The following is a 23,032-nucleotide window of genomic DNA, read 5'->3' as shown; positions in this document are numbered from 1 at the left end:
TCTGTGTATCTGTGTGTGTCTATCTGTCTGTGTGTGTGTCTGTGTGTTCTTCCCAGACCATTTTCTCCTCTTGAATAATGAATGTCTCTAAAAACTAGTTTAGTTAAGCTTTCATGCTGTTTGTAGGACATCGGGGTCTCATCCCATAGTGTAGGTAGACATGAGAAAAACCACCTGAGTGAGAATGTTTCATTCTCCCTTCTACCTCAATATAATCATTAAATTCCCTTCATTTTATTTCTTTCTAACAGTTGTGGTAATTATTTAGCACTGCAGCTCAGTTCCTTGGAGAGGAAAATGGAGCCCATCTTCCTTAGCAGGGATATTTTATCATGCACACCTACATGATAGCTTTATTGTGTTCAAGTTTGAAATTGGGATTCCAATCCAATGGATTGGTCTGACAACTTTATTCATATTTCAAGTTGAGTAATCATTTTTGTTTCACTATCTGATTCCCTAGAGAATGTGCTAATTTAAAAGTTTGCTATTTTCCTTATCAGGTATTCACTGATGGCTTATACTATAGTTACCCAGGCAGCATAAATCAATTTGTTGTATATATTTGTTCTCCTAACAAATTTATAGCTTTATCTGGTATTCACTTAGGATTTCTCAGTTGTGCCATAAAACATTTCAGAATGGAGATACTATTTTTGATTGAGATAATATCCTATATAGACCAAAATCTTCATATACAGATTGTAGTATATGTGGCAACCATTTATATAAGGTCAGTAATTTGTTTTTTTTAATTTTTAAATATAAACTTAGCACCAAATAACAGAGTATTTCCACATACAAAACAGAACATAAAACTGTGAACCTATATTACACTTTTTTTCCCCTTTAAACATAAAACAAATTCAACATATAACTTTTAAAGTTGTCCTGCTCACCCATGTTCCCTTCTGAAGGCCAGTAACTTCTCTAATATTTAAACACATGCCTGATGAAATAGTGAGAATATAAAGAAAACTTACATAAAGAAGTCAGAGGAAAGAGATGCTAGTATTCATATTTATGGTACTTTTTCTTAAAGGCATAATTTGAGAAGTAATCCCATTTAAAAAAATTCCTAATCAACCCAGCATTTCATTTTAGCAAATAATTATAAGTAACAAATAATGAAAGCATTACTAATTGAAATATCCATTTTGTAAAGACAACTACTAATTTCTAAATTAAGAAGGTTTCCGAAAACTATCATAGGCAGTTAATGAATCTCTTCTTAATTAAATTGAACCTTTTTCCTTCTTTAACATTCAAATGAGAAAATTTGCAATATGATAAATTCTAATTGCTTTAATACTAAATTGACCATTAGAGAAGCTATAAATCTAATATATGGTTATGTTATACAATTATGATAAGAATCTTTTGTATTCATAATGAAGTTATCTAAATTTTGAGATGAATTTTGTCCTTTAAGCTTTTTTTCTTCTCAAAATACAGAAAGTAAATTAAGGATTTATTACCTTTTCTCAATAAGTCAATTGAAACTTGCCATGAAAATTTGGAATATTTCCCTTCCACACTGAAAATTCATCTAACTTCTTTTTTTAGCCTCTTAGCAAGTATCCAGCTTTGGTGAATGACATTTCCTTCTGGCTACCGTCTCAGAATTTCTCTGAGAATGATTTCTATGACTTAGTCCGAACCATTGGAGGGGATCTGGTAGAGAAGGTTGATCTCATAGACAAATTTGAGCATCCAAAGTAAGTAAAGTTTTAATATATTTCTTCACTACATCTAGGTGACAGTGATTTTCTGAGAATAAACATCTATTTACTACATACAGTTCTTTTTTTTTTAACTGCTTAATGTGAATTTTCAGGGAATGATGTTACAGTTCACTGAATTTATTGTTAAACCTGAAAATTCATCAGAAATTTCCTTTAGTGCCCTACCCCTCCTTGTTGAAATCTTTCCAAGAGTTTATTATCTTTTCCTTTTTTTGTACATTGAATAAATGATGCCATATCTTTCTTTGATTAAGTATGAAGAGTTTTCCAAAAGTCCTGCTACAGTGTTAAGCACTAAGATTTTGGACTCCCTCTACTACAAAGTCTTAATTCTGATTATGAATTCTTATCATGAAACAGCTCTAGTAGTAGAAGATGTAGGAGATTGGGCTATACCCCAGATATTGTTTCAAAATTAGATCCCTAATTTTGTTTTGTTGCTATGCAGCTCCATATTAAAAGCATAGAGATGGGGAGAAATTTATAGTTAATTTATTAATCCTCATTATTTTTTAATAGTACTTACAGACTTGGCCTGTGTTTTCACTCACATAGGGAGCTCTCCGGGATTAGGATATTCCCTCTATAAGTGCAAGTTGGCACCATCTCTGCAATTATAAAGTTTTAAAGAGTTGCCTAGAGCAGTAAGAGGTTAAATGACTTGACCACAATCATATAACTAGAATGTATCAGAAGAATGACATAAACCCAAGTCTTCTTGGCTTCAGGGTTACACTTCCTCTCTATAGCCTTTGCTTTTGAAGGTAAAGTATTGTAATGAATGCTTTGAGAACATTAAACTATCTCAACTAACATTGAGATTTTGTGAAGTCTTATGTGCATGGACCTTGTATTGATAGGGGTACAAGCCTTGCCTTGAGCATGAGAGGGGATTGACTCCTTTCCACTGGGGCACAGGAGTTGTATCCAAGAGTCCTGGTCAGGATCTCATACATCTAAAAGACACGAGAGAAGGAGAATTCCCTGTCACTGAAGCATGGGGTTCAGGCCTGCATCCCTCCTTCTTATCCTGCTCATGAAGCTAATCACAGGAATCTAGGAGGGAAGAATTCTCTGCCATTGAAGCATGAGGTTCTCTGTCCTAACACTTGCTTTCTTTGAAGACAGAGGGTAGCAGTAAGGGCTTCCTGTCCATCTATGGAGGTGCAGCTGCTGGTAAACTCAGTTTCAGCTTCGGTCAGTGGCCCAAAGTCAGATTATTACCCTTCCAGCTGGTTCAGTTAGATTCTGACAAGAAGGGACAACTCCAATAGTTATTACATGAGGCTTTATTAGGGTCACATGGACACTTATCACTGCCAGTTGGTGGTGAAAGTTGGTTGTTGTCCTTCATTTTCAAAGAGGACCAAAATTACATCACTATGCTAGAGTCCAGTTTCAATGTGTCTTATTCTGACTGATCAGACCAAAGGAACTCAGAATGCTCACCACAGGTCAGGCACAAATAGTTCACATAAACATTTGGACTGTATCCTCTAAATTTGCATATCCTGCATTTCCTTTGAGCTGTTTCAATTCTGTTTTGCTCATAGAGCACAGCAACTTGTCTGATGAGGGCACATCATGCTGAGCAGTCCTGTGCCAATGTCTCCCATGTCACACAATCAATTGCAAAGTTCTTAACAAAGACCTTGAAAGTGTCCTTGTATCACTTCTTCTGACCACCATATAAATACTTGCTCTGTGTGAGTTCTCCATAAAATAGTCTTTTTGGCAAGCTTACATTTTACATTTGAATAACGTGGCCAGCCCATCAGAGTTGCGCTCTCTGAAGCAGAGTTTAAATGCTTGACAGTTTAGTTCAAGTAAGGCCCTCAGTGTATGGTAGCTTATCATGCCAGGTGATCTTCAGAATCTTCCTAAGACAATTCAAATGGAAGCTATTCAGTTTCCTGGCATGGTGCTGGTAGACTGTCCAGATTCCACAGGCATGCAACGAGATTTGCACAACAGCTCTGTAGACCTTCAGTGTGGTAGTCAATCTGATACCTCTTTTCTCCCATACTTTCCTTTGGAGCCTCACAAACACTGAGCTAGCTCAGGCAATGCATATGTCAACCTCATTATCAATGTGTACATCCCTGGAAAGTACACTACCAAGGCAAGTGAACTTATTCACAGCATTCACAACTTCTCCATTTACTGTAACCAATGATTCCAAACATGGATGGTGTGGTGGTGGCTGACGGAACATCTGTGTTTTCTTGGTGTTAATTATTAGACCAAAATGAACACAAGCAGCAGAGAACTGATCCACACTTTGTTGCTTCAGAGGCTGCATTGGGTGCACAATCATCTGCAAACAGAAAATCATGCATCAACACTCCCTCCACTTTGGTCTTGGCTTGTAGCACTTTTCAGTTCGATAGTTAACCTTGATGCCATGTTCATCTTCATTAAAAGCATTTGACAACATGACTGAAAACATCATGCTGAAAAAGCATGGGAGCAAGCACTCAGCCTTGTTTCACTCCACTGGTGACTGGAAAGGCACGAGAGCATTGTCCATTATCTAGAATCCAGGCAAGTATGCCATCATGAAATTAACATACAAGGCTGATGACCTTCTCAGGGCAACCAAATTTTGACATAATTTTCCATAAGCCCTCACTACTAACAGTATCAAAGGCCTTGGTCAGATCTACAAATGTTATGTACAGGCACTTCTGTTCTGCTCCTGGCATTTCTCCTGGAGTTGTTGGGCAGCAAACACCATATTGACTATTCCTCAGCCCTTTCTGAAGCCACATCAGCTCTTAGGTAGATGACCATCTTCCAAGTGAAAGATCAGCCTATTAAGGAGGAATGAGTCTGGTAAGAATCTTGACAGTAAGAACTAAGAGAGATACTCCCCTGTGATTGTCACAGGACAATCTATTTCCTTGATGTAAACAAGATCTGGAGGCCAGTGTTGCAAGTAGAGAAACCTATAGTAAGTGATAGGGAAGAGGAGAAAGGAAGAATATGAGGGAGACAAGGTATGCCATTCAGGGAATTAGGTAACATCTGTGGGAAGAAAGAGCTGATCCCCAAGCATCAACTAAGAGTGGAAGACAAACATACTGTCAAAGAACTGATAGTGATTGCTCTTCTGACTAAGTATTTAAATGGTATTTTTATAGTGTTCATCAAAAACATCGCTCCAGATCTAGAGGAGGAGGGGAGTACTGAGGAGAGGTGGCTATTTCCAAGTTCAAGTAATCAAAGGCCTGAACACTGTTTTGAGTTTGGCCATCTCAGGCAGTGGGGTATGTCTCTTAGATTCAGAATAAAAGAAAGCCCACCCAATGTTCCGACCTTCATCATCTTGACAATGATGGCTTATGCCAAAAAAAAAAAAACAACAACTGGATAAGAGAAGGGCTGATGGCCTTATACCAAGAAACAGGTAAGGAAGTATAATGCCAATGCAATATCCATAGCACCCACGGTGGCTATGAATGTGCTGGTGCAGTTGTGAATCACAAAATGTAACTGATTCTCCACATGGAAGACAGAACCAAAGCATTTATTCAAACACCAGAAATCTGAAAGCCAAATCCATCATAGCAACCAAGAAGTTGGTACACATAACCAGTGCAGCGAACATCAACATTCACAAGCTTTCCCCTCCATCAGGCCTTCAAAACAAAATAGGGTCCCCTAAGCAATAATGCCCCTCTCTCACTCACACTAGCTGCCCAGCCTCCATGATGCTTGCTCCTAGCAGTTCTGGCTCTCTCTCCTGCTCTTTCCTGTTCCACCCTTCCTATTCCACCCTTTCAGCAAGCTCCTTCCCCCATGGGCTTCATGTGATTACATTTGGCCTATTAAGGGGCAAGGAAGATCTTCAAATTCCCATTACCATTACAGGAGGTGATTACTTATCTAACTACACAGTCAGGGAAAAACCAAAGTGCTGGGATGAGAGGGGATTCATCAAACCATCTACTAAGTTTCCCCTGCAAAGTAAAACTGCATCACAAGTTGGAGTTACAAGGTGGACCCCAGATCACAAAATGGAATCTAAGAAATATTAAAGGATTACATAGTAGTGCATATTTTCACTGTAAATCTATAGTCCATCTCAATGAATGAACAAAAAAACTATGTGTTTGAGGATTTCAGGCTCATGGTTTTAAACATCTGTTGGGTACCTTGCCACCCTATCCTAGAATCTACTGCCTACCATTCCTTGCTGTCATCTCCAGCCCTTCAAATCACTGTTCCTGGTCTGTACAGATGTTCTTCACCAAGGATGTGCCAAGATGTGCTGGCTCAAACCAACTCATGACAGCCAGGTTTCAAATTTTCACTGTGAGCATTTATACCTCAGAAATCAGCAAACACTATAAAATCAGGATTTATTATTTCATTGATTGTTTACATTTAGGAAAGTGATAGAGAAAATGTTAATAGTACAGATTAAGTTTAAAAATGTGTTATGTATACTTTTTTTGAGAAGTAGTTAATCTGCACACCATTTCCTCCATCTTCCTTGCTTTAATGGGAGAGAAAACTTATACATAAATCAGTACATAAAATATAAATGCAGAGTAGAGGAAAGGTAGCTTTAGAAAGAAAGTCCACTAGCAGCTGGGGTAGAAGGAATGGGAAAGGCCATACATAAGTTCACCATATTATAGCTGCAAAAATTTCATGCTATAAACCATATTTCCAAAGGTGTCGACCTTAATTGCAATTTTTCCCTCCAATCTTCAGTGCTCTTTTGCCCTTTTAATTGTACATCATTTTTTTCCATTTTCAAATGCTTTATTAACTTCTGATTTACATCATTCATTTCCTCCAGATTTTGAGTTACGAATTTTCTCCCCGTTTTTCCCCTACCCACCACCCCAAAACAGCAGTCCCACAGGATATCCCCTTTTCCAATCTGCTCTCTCCCATATCCCTTTGTACTTTTACAGTAGGGTATGGTGGATCTCTATGCCCCAGTGCCTGTATATTTTATTTCTCAATTACATGTAAAATAGTATCAATAATAGTATATATATGTTTAAACATTTGATTTTAAAACTTTGAATTCCAGATTCATTCCCTTCCTCCCTTGTCACCCACCCTTACTGGAAAGATAAGCAGTTCAGTATAGGTTGTACATGTGCAGCTAATGCAAAACAATAACATAGTAGATATATTGTAAAACACTGACTATATTTCCCTCCCTCCTATCCCACCTCCCACTTGTTCTATTCTCTAATTTGATCCCGTCGTCCCTTTTCAAAAGTGGATGCTTCCAACTTCCCTCCCCTCCAGCCTGCCCTCCCTTCCATCATCCCCCCTCTCATGCCCTTCCCCGCTACTCTCCTGTAGGGTGAGATACCCTGTTTAGTGTGTATTTCATTCTCTCCCCAAGCCAAATTCAATGAGAATAAGGTTAACCCATTTCCTTTTGACTTCCTATTCTTCCCCTCCATTGTAACCATTTTCCCTTGCCTCTTCTTTATGAGATAGTTTACCCCATTCTGTCTCTCCCCATCTCCTATCATTGTATTCCTTTCTCACCTCTTAATTTTACCTTTTAAGTATCATCCTTTCCTGTTAAATTGGTCGGTGCCCTCTATCTATGTATACCTGTAAACATATATACATACACACATTCACATATGTATTCATATGCCCATATACCCTCATATATAGACATATATATTTATATTCCCTTCAACAGTTTTCATACTGACAAAAGTTTTATCAGTTACATTTATTGTTTTTCCATGTTAATAGTTCAACTTTGATAAGTTCCTTATGATTTCTTTTCCCTGTTTACCTTCTCATGCTTTTCTTGATTCTTGTATCTGAATGTGAAATTTTCTATTCAACTCTGGCTTTTTCAGCAAGAATGCTTGAAAGTCCTCTATTCCACTGAATGACCATACTTTCCCCTGAAACATGATACTCAGTTTTGCTGGGTAGGTGATTCTTGGTTTTAATCCCAGCTCCTTTGACCTCCAGAATATCATATTCCAAGGCCTTTGATCCCTCAGTGTAGAAGCTGCCAGATCCTGAGTTATCCTGATTATGTTTCCACAATATTCAAATTGTTTCTTCCTGGCTACTTGTAATATTATCTCCTTGATCTGGGAATTCTGAAACCTGGCTATAATATTCCTAGGAGTTTTCTTTTTGGGATCTTTTTCAGGAGGTGATCAGTAGATTCTTTCAACCTCTATTTTGTCCTCTGGTTCTAAAACATCAGGGCAGTTTTCTTTGAGAACTTCCTGGAGGATGATTTCTAGGTTTTTACTTTAATCATGGCTTTCAGGTAGTCCAATAATTTTTAAATTGTCTCTCCTGGATTTATTTCCAGGTCAGTGGTTTTTCCCATGAGATATTTCACATTGCCTTCTATTCTTTCATTTGTTTGAATCTGTTTAATAGCATCTTGATTTCTCATAAAGTCATTAGCTTCCATTTGCTCCAATCTAATTGTGAAGCAATGATTCTCCTCATTGAGCTTTTGAGATTCTTTTTCCATCTGGCAAATTTGGCTTTTTAAGACATTCTTCTCATTGCCTTTTTGAGCCTCTTTTGCCATTTGAGTTAGTTTTTTTTTAAGGTGTTATTTTCCTCAGTCAGGCTGTTGACTCTCATTTCTTGCATTGTTCTCATTTCTCTTCCCAATTTTTCCTCCACTTCTCTTATCTGCTTCTAAAGGTCCTTTATGGCCTGTAACCAGCTCGTATTTTCCCTTGAAGCTTTTGGTGCAGGAGTTCTGACTTCACTGTCTTCCTCCTGTTCCATGCTTTGCTCCTTTTTGTCCCTACAATAGGAGTTTAATGTTGGAATCTTGTCTGCTTTGTTTCCTTTGCCTGGTCATGTCGCCCCTCAGTCATATGACCCATGGGCTTTTTGCCACAGTAGGACTCTGCCACTTTCGTCCCAAACACTGGGGTTTTCTCAGCTGCCAGAGGTATTAGATTGGTGCCCTCTCTGAGGCCTCCACATGCTCTGGCAAGCTGGACACACACCCCAGGACCTCCACCCTAGACTGCAATCCAGATCCAAGAAGGCTAAAGCAAGAGCGATGACTCTTCAGACTGGTCATTTGGTCCCCCTACACTCTGCAGGCCAGGAGTTAAAGCTGCCATGTGGCACTGGCCAGCTGTGCTAGTGTCTCAGAGGCTTCTCACCCCTGGGGCAAAAGTCGACGCACTCCCGCTTATTGGGTCCCAAAGTCCAGACTGCACTGACCTCTCACTTTGTCCTTTGCATCTATGTGTTGATAATTTGGGAAAAGGCCACAGCTGCTGCTGATCTGGAGTCCCTCAGGCCATGGCTGGTCAGGCCCACCCTGGGGCTAAAACCTTGGCATGGAGCTGAGGTGGGATCCCAGAGCGCTGTGCTGGCCTATTCCTGCTGGCTTGCCAGGCTGTCCTCAGCAGGAGGTTAGTTTCTCTGTGTCATTTTGTGGGTTCTGTAGCTCCAAAGTTTGTTCAGAGTCCCCTTTTTACATTGATTGGGGAAGGTGGAAGCCAGAACAGCTTGGAGGTCGTGCTTCTACTCCGCCATCTTGACTCCACCCCTATACAACATTTTTAAACCTCCCTTACTACGCTTTTGGGGGTCTTGGATTTTTGGCAATCCCTGTCTTTCACATACACATGAAATAAGGTAAAGGATTCCCTTGTAGCTGGTGTAGAATGAAGACTAGATGATATCCTAGGTTCCTTTAAGTTCCATAATTCGATGAACTCTCAGTACAAGGGAGTTAGTTCAACCCTTCCTGTTGGTCCTGTACCCTTCTCTCTCTTCTGAGAAAAAATCCATCAGATTCTGAGGTTAAACGCCACATCTTTTACTCCTATGCTCTTTCTGCTTCCCTGCTTTCCCAGTGTCTGTGTGATCCATAGTTGTGTTGGAGAGGGTCCAGTCTTCCATCCTTTAAAGCATATCTGAAAGGTTGTTTCTGCCATAGAATCTTCCTTAACCATTAACTGATCACCTTTAATCAAGTCATCATCTATGATTCTGTTTCTTCCTCTCACTTGGAAATTGAGTTGGAATAGATGATTACTAGGAACCTTTCCAACCTGAACATTCATGGCTAATCTCTAGATTAGCACATCTTATTAACATCTAATCTCTAGATAAATATAGATACACACTTATATATGTGCATTTATATATTCACACACATATTATATATATATATATATATATATACTCACACACACACACACATATATCTCCAACCAACTATATATATTTCTGCAAATTTGTATGGTTTTGAATGGGTATCCATTATATATATATTTGTAAGAAAAATTACTTCGGTGGATTTCGATACCCAGGAGAGAAGATTGCAATCCCTAAATGGTGATGCTTATGAGAAGACTTTGCAAAGAGTCTTGGAACTTTCAGGATAGTTCTAAAGTTAGAAAGAATACAAAAGCTTTTAGAGGAAATGTAGCTCAACATAACTAGAAAAAAGCAAGTCCAATTCAGAGAAATTTTGTGAATAGAATCCAAGGAAGCCATTGAATCAGTATTCAGCTAGCTATGAGGAAAGCTATTTCAACTTGGGACCAAGACAGGAAGTCTCTTCCTTCCTCTGGGACCAAGAGAATTGAGACAAATTACTTTGGCCTCAGGCTGGGGGTGGAGGTGGATGTGAGTGAATTCAGAAGGAAAGTTGAAAATGCCTGTAGAAGTTAGCTTTTGCTTGAACTTACATCCAGCTGAACTGAATAAAAGGAAGCCTGTTCCTGAATTTAATCTGTATATAGTTTTTACCCTTTCCCCAGCTCTCCATCTTTGTACTTTATATAGGTAAACATGTTAGAGACACATGGTTGAGGAAAGGGTTAGCTCAGGTTATATACCTAGTTATGCTATTTTTACAGGCAAATTCCAGAAGTTCCTGAAGGTCACCAGTATTGGAACAACCCATGGGGTTCTTCTTTGGAAGACACTCAGAAGGTTCAGCTCATCATGAGAGTTTCTAATAATAATAATAATAATATATTTTAATAGTTTGCAAAACCTGCATTATCCGTACATTAAATAATTTTATTTTCATGGTAGCCCTTTGAATCATTCAGTCATTCAGACACAGTTATTGTCATTTTGTGGGTGAGGAAACCAAGGCTCACAAAGTTTTAAACAGCTTGCTTCAGGCTAAACAATCAAGCTCAGCCAAGACTTGGACACAGAACTCCTAAATTTAAGTCCAGAACTTTTTTCAACACATGATACTATCTCTCCACTGGCATGTACTCCACTTTGTCCACTGAACCGAAAACTTTCTTTTGATTCCTCATCTAGAAGAGATTTCAGGGAGCAGCTATTTCACCACACACATACACAGTAATCCCTGCTATAGTATTCCTTACCAGTGATCAACCCACCCCTGTTTGAATTCATTTCAATATCTGCTGAGCCTGTATTATATTGTGCAAGGAATAGGACTGGGCTTCAGTAATGTGGGAATAATAATAATATTTTGCAAATGCTTTGATCCTTGAAACAACCCTCTGCGATAGGAACTACAAGTATTGATATCCTCTTTTTACAGATGAGGAGACTAATAAATGCTTATTGATTAGTCGATTAAAAATCCCTAATTTTCTTTCACATGATCCCTCACTATCCCGTTTACTTACATGCACGTTGATTTTCCATATAGTCCTAAGGGATGCTGACTACTCTCTTGCCCAAAATTGGAGAGATACTATAGGACAGTGGGAAGAGCACCGGATTTGGAGTCAAAGGACCAAATCTTGGCTTTGTATTTACTTCGTGTGTGACCTTGAACCAATCATGTGACCTCTCTGAGGCTCAGTTCCCTTTTTGGTCAAATAAATGTGATGGCCTAGATAAGCTTTAAGGTCTCTGCCGTTTCTACATCTATGCTTATATTGTCCTGTCACATCAATGACTGTGGTCTGTATGATGTTCAGGCAGTTTTCTTCCAGGGTTGGAACGCTCTCCCTAATAATGGTTATGATAAAAACTAGATATCTAGTATCTAGTGTTTTACATCTGTTATCTCTTTTGATACAACCTTGTGAGAAGTGTTATTTTACTTTCCACTTTACAGATGAGGAAACAGGCCCATTGAGGCAGAATTCAAACTCAGATTTTTCTGACTTTAAGTCCAGTACTCTATCAAATATTCCACATAGCTGCTTCAATTCCCTCCACACCTTTGCTTCTTACTGTCCCTAATTTACTTCAAGATTCAGCTCAAATCCTACCTTCTTCAGGAAGCCTTTTCTGGTCCTCTTAGCTACTTGTGTCTTCCCTTTCAAGATTACCTTACATTGAATTTGTATATATTTTGTATGTACCTAGGTATTTACAAGTTTTCTTCCCCATTTAAAAGTAAGTTCCCTCCAGATAGGGACTGTTTTTATTTTTCTTTATATTTTCAGCACTTAACACAATGCTTGGCATACGATAAGTATTTAATATTTGTTGACTGATTGATTTCCTGCCTGCCTTGCTCTGGATATATATGGCATAGATACTAGCCCTCTGAAAGAATCCAGTAGTTGGACTAGTGAGATGTGTCACATTTGAGATCTAATTTAATGACTGTATACTGTATGTCACAGTACTATACCGAAGGGAGAAATTTCTTTTTGACCCCAAAACATGATCATTATCTATCCTGAAGGAGGATGGATGCCTACTGAGAAGAGGGAGGTAGTTTGTTAAAATCTCAGAGCTCTGTTGTCAAGTGTCTGGATGTCCATTTAAATGATCAGTCATTGGATGGGTGGAGTGACAACTACTGTTCAAAGGTTAGCACATTTTTCAATTTATGCCTTTGGTCATCACTTTGAAAAGTATAGTAATATTTTGTTCACCATCTGTCCCTGAGACCATGCAGTTTAGAGAAATGTGACATAACAGGACAGATGAGGGAAGTGGCCAAGTCAGACTACTTATTCTGGAATACTAAATTATTGTTTGATCCTCTATTTCTATGCTCTTATTTTCTTTTCTAGTAAGCAAGAGGTAATATGATCTAGTTGAAAGAACACTTAACTGAGGTCAAAAGAACTTGGTCCAGAGGACCTCATTTGTAAATTGAGAGTTTTGACTTGATGATTTCTAAGGTCTCTAAATCTAGGGAGGTCATAGCATGGGGGATTGAGAAAGATTACCAAATGGCAGTGATTATATCCTCATTCAAGTGACACTTCAAACAAGATGCCAGCCACTAGTTGATAAAATTTTGGTCTCAGCAACTTACTATTGAACTGTCCACCAGGGTGTAGAAGAGCTTTGGCAAGCAGAGGTATGAATATTCCTCACCAGTGATGTTACAGATCACTTAAAATTGGATGAGAAGAAGAAATAACTCACTCTGAAACCCACAGCCCCAATGAAAAGTACAACCAATTTAACAATATCAAGGTCCATAAACAATTTTAAATTTTATTTGATTAATGTATAATAATATTTTAACATATTATAATAGCAATAACTCATTCTGTAGTCCCTGAAGGGTTTGCCAAGTCCTTTCCTCACAAATTTATGAAGTTGGTAGGGCAAATATCATTCTTACTTTACAAATGGGGAAACTGAGGCTCAGAGTGGTTAAATGTCTTGAGCTGAGATTTGAACCTAAATCTCTTGCTCCCAAGTCTAGCGTGCTTTTTCTCCAGAACCACAATATAAAGCTACATGTTGTTCATCCTTCATACTTGAAGAGGACATGACGTCACGATGTTGGGGGTCAAGGTACATTGTATTCAGTTGTAGCTGATCTGTACAAGATGAGCTCAACTCAGAAGACTCTACCACAGGTCAGGCACAGATAGTCCATTTGAACATTTGGGATGGAGATGTCTCTGGATTTGTGCCTCTCACTTTTCCTTTGTGCTACTGCGATTCTGCTTTACCTATAAGATAAAGTCAAAGAAGCCTGTAGACTAGTCAAAGAGATAGGAAAGGCATAAACATATACAAGAGAATAATTTAAGAAATATCACATACATTGTGAGTTATATAGACATTAAGTGCTGTGAGTTCAAAGGAGGGAGACAGTATTCTGGGCTGGGATGGCCTGGAGTAGTTAGGCCATGATAGTGTTAAGACCACAAATCTGATACAGCAAACTCAAGCTAAAGAGGAACCCCCTAGGGAGACAAACAAAGTCCTAGATAGGCCTTCAGGTGATTAATCATCTGATTGAGAAGGACCTCCCAAGGTGCTGATTTTGACTTTAGGCAAGTCACTTAATATCCCATACTTCAGCTTTTTGCTAAAATGGGGAGTGGAAGGTGGGACTAGATGTTCTTTGTTACTTCCCTTGGGCTCTGGATCTCTGAACACCCTATGTATATTAGAAGTCAGTTTCTCAGGCCTGACACAACCCGGCTAGCTCCATGTGGTCTTCATCTGGAATCAATAAGCACAGAACCAGGGGAGGCGATGCCTACTATTTATTTTTGTACACCACTTCAAGGTTATCTGTATTTTAGTAAAGCAAGGACATGCTTGCATACCTACACTCTAATTGCTTCATTGCCTCATCTGATCCTCTCCTAAAACAAATGACCTAGGAGAACTTCATGGTGAAGAAAAGATACAAAGTTCTGAGCTTTTGACTCCTTGGTGTAGTTCAGGGGTGGGGAGCCTGTGACTTCAAGACCAAATGTGGCCCTCTGGTCTTCAAGTGCTGTTCTTTGACTGAATTCAAACTTCACAGAACAAATCCCCTTAATAAAAGGATTTGTTCTATAAAACTTGGACTCAGTCAAAAAGCCAAGTAAATTGTTCCTCAATTAGCATAAGAGGTTGCTCTTACCTAATCCTATGTATCTTCCCTCCTTCCTTCTAATTCTTGTCTTTATATTATATATAATTGTGTGCCTGTTAAACTAGTTTGGGTTTGGGTTTTTTTTTGTATTTTAAATATTTCATTGTCCTATCTCTGCCATTAGATTATAAATGACTTTTGGGAAATAACTCTATATGATAGCCTTTTCCTCTCATCACAGTTGGTGTTAAAGTTGAGAATCCCTGGGCAATGCCTGAGCAACAGACAGCTTGCCATTCATTCAGTGTTGTGGTAGTGACATCTGTTTCCTGAATATGTTTGTCATAAAGCAAGAAGTGCTTACCAAGTGAGTGAAGTAATCAGGAATGAATGAATAAAAAAGAAACAGTAGGGAATACAAAGAAACAGTAAAATACAAAGCAGTCTAGAGGTACTGAGAACCCCGAAATTCAAGGGCAAAAGATGTGGGTCCTGCCTCAAAAGAATGTCTCAAGCCTTCTTTCAATCAGAGACAAGCTTTATTAAAACAGCAATTGAGATGGGCTAGATTTTAAGAATTTGTGCTATTGGCCAGATTTTAAGAATCTGAGTAATTTGGTAGACAAGACTGACCTTTTTTTATATCTGGACAATGAAGAGGTTACCCATAAAGAGGGTTAGGGTTGCTCTGGAGACCTCAAAATACCAACATGCCTGGTCCTGCCAAATGAATTCGACTCAAGTCTTCTCAGCCAAAGAAAAGTAAAGTTTATAAAAAGTTCGTTTGTATTGGACACAGAGTAAGGCTGTGCTAGGTCATTCTATGGCACTCTCACAGACATGGAGACAAAATGGGGTCTTATATACAGAAGGTTGTGGGAGGAATCTAGGGATGGTCTAGAGAAGGAGTTTGGGGAGGGTCTTCAGGTGGAGTTAATGAGGTCAATAAATGATTAAGAGTGGGAAGTTGCTGGAAGCTACCTGGAGACTACAGACAATGGTGGGCTAGGCCAGTTCAAGGGTGGATTAATATTTTGATAAGCTCAAGGGTGGGAAGTCTAGTAACAGGTTTGGGCCCAGCACAATGTAAGGCTTATTGCCTTTATGCAAATGCCTCATCGAATGAGACAATTTAATCAGGGCTCAAGGGGGGCTCCCAGAGCCTGTGCCTCAAGGACTCAAGGAGAGTTCAAGGGGGCTCCCAGAGCCCATACCTCATCAGACAATAACTTGGGGTAATTAGAAGGCAACAGAGAAGGTGGTCTAGGTGGAATTAAGGAATAGCAGGCTAGCATGGGCTAGGTGAAGACAATGAGGACCACAATGAAAGGGCAAGTTGAAAAGATTTTTAACTGGGAGGAGCCAGGTACCCCAGGTAAACTGCCAAGGCCCTGGGCCAAAAGTCCAGGGTCTTTTAGGGGTCCATCATTAGTGCCCCATCATATTGAATGCAAATCAAGTGAGTTAGGGTGTTAATAGATTAGGGCAGCTGCCCCTTGTGGCCTGTCACTTTGTGGGTACACTATTCATGCATAACCCACAACCCTTTTGTACCTTCTTTTCTACATTCAAGCCTGGGTGGTAAATAGGATGGAAGGGACTTTATTGGAGACCTTTGGGAGCTATGTTGGATTCGTGGAGAGTGAACTTCAGGGCCAGCACTTGGCAGGTGACTCTTACCTGTGTCAATGACTTGGAGGGCTTGTGCATCCAGAACCCAATGGTAATCTCAGCAACCCAATGCCATAGTTGTGGAGGCCATGATGATGAAACCCTGATTTAGATGTAGTCCTGAGTCTTAATTGTCTCTACATGGAACAAGAGAATGTTCATGGGGGCGGCCAGGTGGCTCAGCGAGTAAGAGCACTGGCTCCAGTGTCGGGATGACCTGGATCAAATCCAGGCTCAGATACTCAGCACCACACCCAGAAATAACTGGCCGTGTAACCTTGAGCAAGTTACTTAACCCTGATTGCTTTAAAAAAAAAAAAAGAGAGAGAGAGAGAATGTTCATGGAGAAGCAATGCGCCCTGAGTCTGGAAATGAAGTGTATACATTTTGGTCTACACAAAATGGATGGTGTTGGTTAGTTGATGGTTTGTAAACTTACCTTTAAACATTTTAATATGTGTAAAGCACTTAGCAAACAATAAAGTGATATACGTTTTAACTGTTACTACTGTTGTTATAATCGATAGGGTGATGGGACCTGGACCCCTGGACCATGTCTTTGAAAGCAACCCAGTCCCCAGTCATACATTTCAGCAGCCCCTATCACTGGGAACTCCATCCAAGACAAATAAATAGCCCAAGGAGCCCACCAAGATCAACCTTATTAGCTTTCTTTCTTTTTTTTTTTTTTTTAAAGCAATCGGGGTTAAGTAACTTGCTCAAGGTTACATGGCCAGGTGTTTCTGGGTGGGTGCTAAGTGTCTGAGCCTGGATTCGATCCCCAGGTCATCCCTACACTGGAGCTGGTGCTCTTACTTGCTGTGCTACCTGGCTGCCCTGATTATTAGCTTTCTTGACATTCCTTTCATTGTCCCCTCTTGGCCCACCCCAGACTACTTGGGATAATGTTCTCTCCTTAATCCCATCTAGATCACCTAATTAGCCTACTTGATAGTCCTTTCACTGGTTTACTTGGCCCACCCCAGACTTCATACCACTCCCTTATCCCATCAGGAACTTTTCAATATCCTTTTTGTATAAGCTTCAGTTTCACCCCTATTACATTGCAAGTTCACTATAAACCTTACCAGCTACTATTGGTGTCACAATAAACATTGTCACTTGACTGGAAGAAGGTTTGAATGTGTAAATTCATTCCAGGCAACCACCACCCTGTACTTTGATATTTTGAGGTTCCTAGCAACTCCAAACTGCATTAGTTAACTACTATAATTCCTTACTAGTTAAGCCTCACTGAAAAATTAGAAATTGTTTGTAACATTTACAAGGTATACTTCATAATAAACATAACTAGACTAACCTGGTCCCAACAGTGAAGCTAACTAGTGTTATTAGTAGTCTTGTACTTGGCAGCCAAACACATGTCTTTCAAGGAAAGAAAGGAAATAGACCAAGAAATATATAAAACTGTCATGCAAAAGTGAACCATGTTCTCCCTAGTACCTAAGGAATAAATTTTTAATCAGAGAAAAACTAATAAGAAATAAGAAATAAATATTCTGTAAAAGAGGCATAGAAGGTGGCCAGAAGGCAAAATTATTATTACTATTATTATTATTATTATTATTACTATTAGCTGATCTAGCTAATGCCTTCCCCATGCATCTGATTCAAGGATGGTGTGATGTGAGAAGCCAGATGGCCCCATTGGTTAATGAATAAAATCTCTTTCCTCCTGGCTGTAGACAGTTGAAAAGTTACAAATTATCTGAAGGAAATATTGTAGGGGACTTAAAAAAAAGATTCCTACTTAACATTGACATAAGGCTAATGTTTTTAGGATTCTAGGGGTTAATTGCCCCTGAACTGAGAATGTGCTATTACTGAGGAGACTAGTTAAAGTCTGCAGAGCCTGTCAAAAAAGCTCCTGGTTTTGTTTTGTTTCCTTAGAGAAAAAAAAAACAACAAAACCCAAACCCTGTAAACTATGAGAATGTATGGATAGAACATTGTATTGTTGCTATTCAGAGAGCAGAGAAAAAAGACTATTTAGAGCTGCTCTGAGCCTGGGCATTCATGTTGTGTCATCCCTCCTCCTTCCTTCCTTTCCTTCTCCTTAGTGTGTGTGAACCTGCATCTTAAGTTTTCCTTCCTCAAGGTACATTTCAGTGAGTGTTGCTAGCTGCCCCATATTCTTCCAGTGTTAGACAAATTAAAATACAATTAGTTCAGTCTCCAATCGCCTTGTTCTCCCTGGTTTACCAATACATCAGCATTTGCTGAAGGATTCTTAGGGATTACCTTCAGCAGCTGACCTGTCAGAGTCCCAGGGTGCAGTAAGCAGCCCTGCACAGCTCACTGGAAGAGAAGGGGCTGCTTGGCATCAGCTAGCAGAGAACACAGGCCGCTGGCTTAATGAGCTGTGTTGTTTCATGCTCTGTTGCTTTATGAAACACCTTTATAAAGATAATAGTCATTCATTCTCCTGAACATTCAATAGATGATATATGGGAGGTGCTCTGCAAACCACTGCTTCTGGTCATCTTTGACTATCCTTTGTGTTGCATGGAGTAGTTTTGCCAGGGAAAAGACCTCAGGTAAGATAGTGAGGTTCCTCTAACCTGGACGGTCCCTGAAGATGTTAAAGACCTAGAGGGTATATGGCCAAGGCAAATTGTTCTTTGAGTTGCAGCCCCATTTCTTTTCTCCCCCACCCATATTTTTATGCAGGTTGAAATGGCTGGGCTGAAGGGGAAAATGTCAAGAAAGGATTGCCAGTGGAAGAAGAGCTCACTAATTTCTTGAGGCAACTAGGTGGCACAGTAGATAGAAAACTGGGCAGGAAGTCAGGAAGACCCTTATAAACAGTGTGATCCTGGCCAAATCACATAACAGCCTGCCTCAGTTTCCTTAGCTATAAAATGAGCATAATAATAGCATTCACCTCTCAGGGTTGGTTGTAAGAATAAAATGAGAAAACATCTGGTAAAGAGCTTAGTACAGTCCCTGGAACATAGTAAGGTCTTAATAAATACTTATTTCCTTCCTTCCAAAGTGAGAGAGACCACTGCAGGCAGTTGCATCCATTTGTGACATGCTAAGAATGGCTTTCCCTTCAGTATGCTCTAACTAGGTTTTTATAGGCTCTGAATCATTTCCAACTTGAGTACCATTAAACAAGTACCCACTCTACATGGAACCAAATATAAAGAGTGGGTCCTAACTTGTTTCGTGCAGCAGGTTTCCTCCCTTTATATGTATCCAGAACCACCACACCTGTGACTGTTCCACTGCTATGTCAGCTCATAACCCATTCCACTCCTGGCTCTGGGGTTCACTGGGGTTTGTTGTCCTGCTTTGGTCTCTTAAGGAGAATCCTTGCGGCTTAGCTGTTTCTTTGTAGTTAGTTTTTTTGTTGTTCTTATTTGTTTCTTTATTTAGTTGCAATGAAAAGATAAACAAGACTTCCATAAACAGTTCATTGGAATTTCAAGAGAGAGAAAAGGAAGTTGAGTATGAGAGAGGATTACACTGAGGTTGTAAGCCTAAGTGTCTGGGAAGATGGTGGCACCCACAATAATAGGGAAGTTTGGGAAGAGAGGAGAGTTTGGAGAGGGAGGGAGAGGAGAAGAGAAGTTCTGTTTTGCACATGTTGACTCTAAGTGCTATCTAGTTTAAGAAATCCAAATTGGTGATTTGAGATGAGCTCAGGAAAGAGGTTAGGGGTGGATATAAAGATCTGAGAATTATTGGTCTAGTGATGATAATTTATTCATGATAGTACAGAGACAGGAGAAGAGAAGAACAAAGAAAGACCCTTAGAGGATACACAGTTACTGAATGTGACCAGGAGGAAGATCTAGGAAAAGAGACTGATCCCAGTTCCTATTCTCAAGGATTCTGTGAAAGATGCAGGAGATACAGGTACATCAGTACCCACAGGTTGTTGTTCCATTTACTGGGAAATTGGAGCTGTAGGAAGCTAGTAGAGGTGAAAAGGAATTCCATCTACACATCTCAGTCAATAGACACCTGGTTTTCTGGTTCTCCAGGTCTTACTAAAGGAGCACAGAACCCGCTGTAAAGATGAAGCCCAAGAGAGAGATGAGGCAGATGCAGTAAATACCTGTGAGGCAAGTATTTATTTTATGGATAGAACCCCTAAAGCCTAGATAGAGGAAGTGACTTGCTCACAGATAATGAGTGACAGATTCAGGATTTTACTATACAGTGCTAATCCACTAATGACTATAAAGTATTACATAAATTATTGTTGTTGTACTTGGCCAGGTTCTGTTTTTAGTATTGATTCTGTATCACTAGCATTAATTTTTTCCCTAAACTTTCTCTGTGTTATCAGGTATGCTGTCTGTTTTAAGGGCTATATTCTCCGGGGTAGAGATATGACAAAGACAGCATGAAGGGGACTTTGTCTTAGGGTGTAGAACTTTACAGTATGTTCATCTATTTCTTCAGCAGGTAGAAACAACTGAACTTCATACATACCTCATTAGCAAGAATAATTCATTAAAATAGAAAACTGTCAGATGATGCTATAGATCCTTGTGTCCTGACCTGAGCTCCACCCCCTTCTGCACAAATGTTCAACAACAACCCAAATTTGTTTTGGGGGTGTCTTTTGTACTTCTTGGCCTGCAGGCATTTTAAAGTGTTTCTTTAATCTTTGGCTTCCCCTCCTTTCCCTCCTGTCCTTCCTCCCCCTTCCCCCCTAAGGAGGGCAGTATAAATCCATGACAAATTTAATCAGTTTTTAAAAATTGTTCCTTGTGATTGTATTATTTGGCCATTTAAAGTAGTCCTTTTATTCAGGCTCAGCACTCACAGTATGAAGACGAAAGTTCCCTTTCCTTCCAATTTTCATTGTATTGAAGAAAACAGCTAGGCAGCTATTGAGCTCATTATTGTAAATTTGTTTAATTAAAATTACATTGAACTACACTGAGATAACATGCATTTTCAAACTGCTATTAAAAATAGTTATTATGATCAGTTGGTTTGCTTCCTTAGGTGGCTAATTATTTTTGTTGGCTAGAGGCTTGAGGTTTTTTTTTTCTTTCGTTAGTAAATGTAAAAGCTATATTTTATGAAATGGTACAAATAATTTTTAAATTTTCATTTTTTTGTGAATAATTACTGAGTTTTATTTTATTATGTGAATATGTATGCAAAGATAGATTGTTAGGTAGATCTATAGATAGGGTGGGTTATAGATATTAAAACTCAATGTTTTCTTTAAAAAACACATATCTGGTAAGGCATCCCATGAGATGGTTTCAGTTAAAGAACAATATCATACAATTATGTGAATAGTTTGTTCATATATTACAGATTGTAAACAATCTTAGTATGGAGAAAAAGGTTTGAAAGTAAGTTCTAAAGGGAAGTTATCCTAAGAAGTGCAACCCTTGGAAAATACAATCTGTTATTTATAAAAAATTACTTCTTGGGCCATTTAACCATTGGATAATAAATCCAAGCCATCGATATAATTCAGTGGAAATGTGTTCAAGTTTTTGTCAACACAATAGGACAAGTCTGAATTCAAGCTAACATAGAGTCTTCTCAACTATCCTCTGGTGTGGATGTTTTAAGTACATATGGAAGAGACAGTAGTTGGGATGGTTCAGTGATAAGAACATTCAGTGAGGGCACATGACTTCAAGTCTCTGAGCTTCAGTTTTCCCAGTTGTAAAATGGAACAGTAAGAATTGAGCTCCCTCAGAGGCAGGCAGAGCAACCTGTAAACTTTAAATCACTTTATGAATGTGAGCGATTATCAAGCTAGAACAATGAGTTTAATAAAATTAAGATTAATAAGAAATATAAAATTCTGTATTACATTCAGAAATCAGCTGTACAAATTACAAGATGAGCAAGGTGTGACCATTATGAGGAAAATGATATTCCCACTGTCCTCTGCCCCAAGTACAGTGTTCTTGGCAGCACAGCAGCGTGTTATAATGGAAATAGAACTGTTGGATTCCCACCTCAGGAATTTACTTGTGTAACTATGGGAAAGTCATTTAATCTACCAAACTCGGTTTCCTCATCTTTAAAATAGTGATAATACTTATACAACCCACCTGTACTAAGTACCTTATGGGGCTGTTGTGAGAAAAGTATTTTGTCAAACTTAAAACACCATATAGATATCAGTTATTTGGGGGAAGAAATTAGCAAGAGGAAGTGTCCCAAGAAAGAGGAATAGGATGAGAAGGAAATGAGAAACTGTGCCACCAGAGTGCCAGCTAAAGAAACTGGTGATGTCTGCACTGAAGAAGAGAAGCCTTGGAGGAGATGGGACATGTAATGATCTTGTCCTTGGTCTGAGAGGGCAGAACTAGAAGAAATAGACAGGAGTTGCTGAGTATCTGATTTCTGCTCCATGTGAAGAATGATTTCCTAATGCTTTTTTAACTTATTAAAACCTGAACTGGCTTCGTTTACAATGAGTGAGTTCAATTCACTGTTACTTTTCAATAGGGGAGTGTTCATACTAGGTCTCAGGGATGTTATAGATGAAGGGAGATTGGTTGAACTAACTCATCTCTGAGCTTCCTTCCAACTCTGAGATTCCATGTTTATTAGTTAACATTCATATAGCCATGTAAGTTTTGCAAAGTGATTTCTTCACAATAGCTTTGACAAACAAATAGTATGTAGTTTGCAGAGAAGACCATTAAACCTGAAATATGCTAATGATTTCCCCAATTTCTGAGAAGAGACATCCAAGAGAATACAGGAGAGCTTTTAAGTTATTTTCAGTCTTTGGTGGTTGTACCTTTAGTCCTTTTCCCCATTAAAAAAGATAAATGTATGTGTATGTGTGTGCACACAAATATACACACATATGTAATATATGTGTATATATACATATACACATGCCCATATATACCTACATATT

At 39.0% G+C, this 23,032-nt stretch overlaps 1 protein-coding gene across 6 annotated transcripts in view; it reads left to right on the top strand.

Annotated features, from left to right (window-relative positions):
- FARS2 (phenylalanyl-tRNA synthetase 2, mitochondrial) overlaps positions 1-23,032 on the top strand; it is a 631,346-nt gene that overhangs the window by 410,589 nt on the left and 197,725 nt on the right. For 4 of the 6 annotated variants that reach the window (XM_069103545.1, XM_069103541.1, XM_069103542.1 and 1 more), the window contains one exon: positions 1,567-1,718. The exons of 1 other annotated variant lie outside the window; for it this stretch is intronic. In XM_069103545.1, coding sequence (XP_068959646.1) covers positions 1,567-1,718 — 152 coding nt within the window. Of the gene's footprint in view, positions 1-1,566; positions 1,719-10,606; positions 10,787-23,032 lie in introns of those variants that run through there. One more of the 6 variants, XM_069103544.1, reaches the window with a different exon arrangement.

This window comes from Petaurus breviceps, unplaced genomic scaffold (assembly GCF_028583685.1).
Source record: "Petaurus breviceps papuanus isolate PSGF00001 unplaced genomic scaffold, PetGlider_PUasm1.0 582, whole genome shotgun sequence".
NCBI classification, from domain to species: Eukaryota; Metazoa; Chordata; class Mammalia; order Diprotodontia; family Petauridae; genus Petaurus; species Petaurus breviceps.
This window is presented reverse-complemented; position numbering and strand designations above follow the sequence as displayed.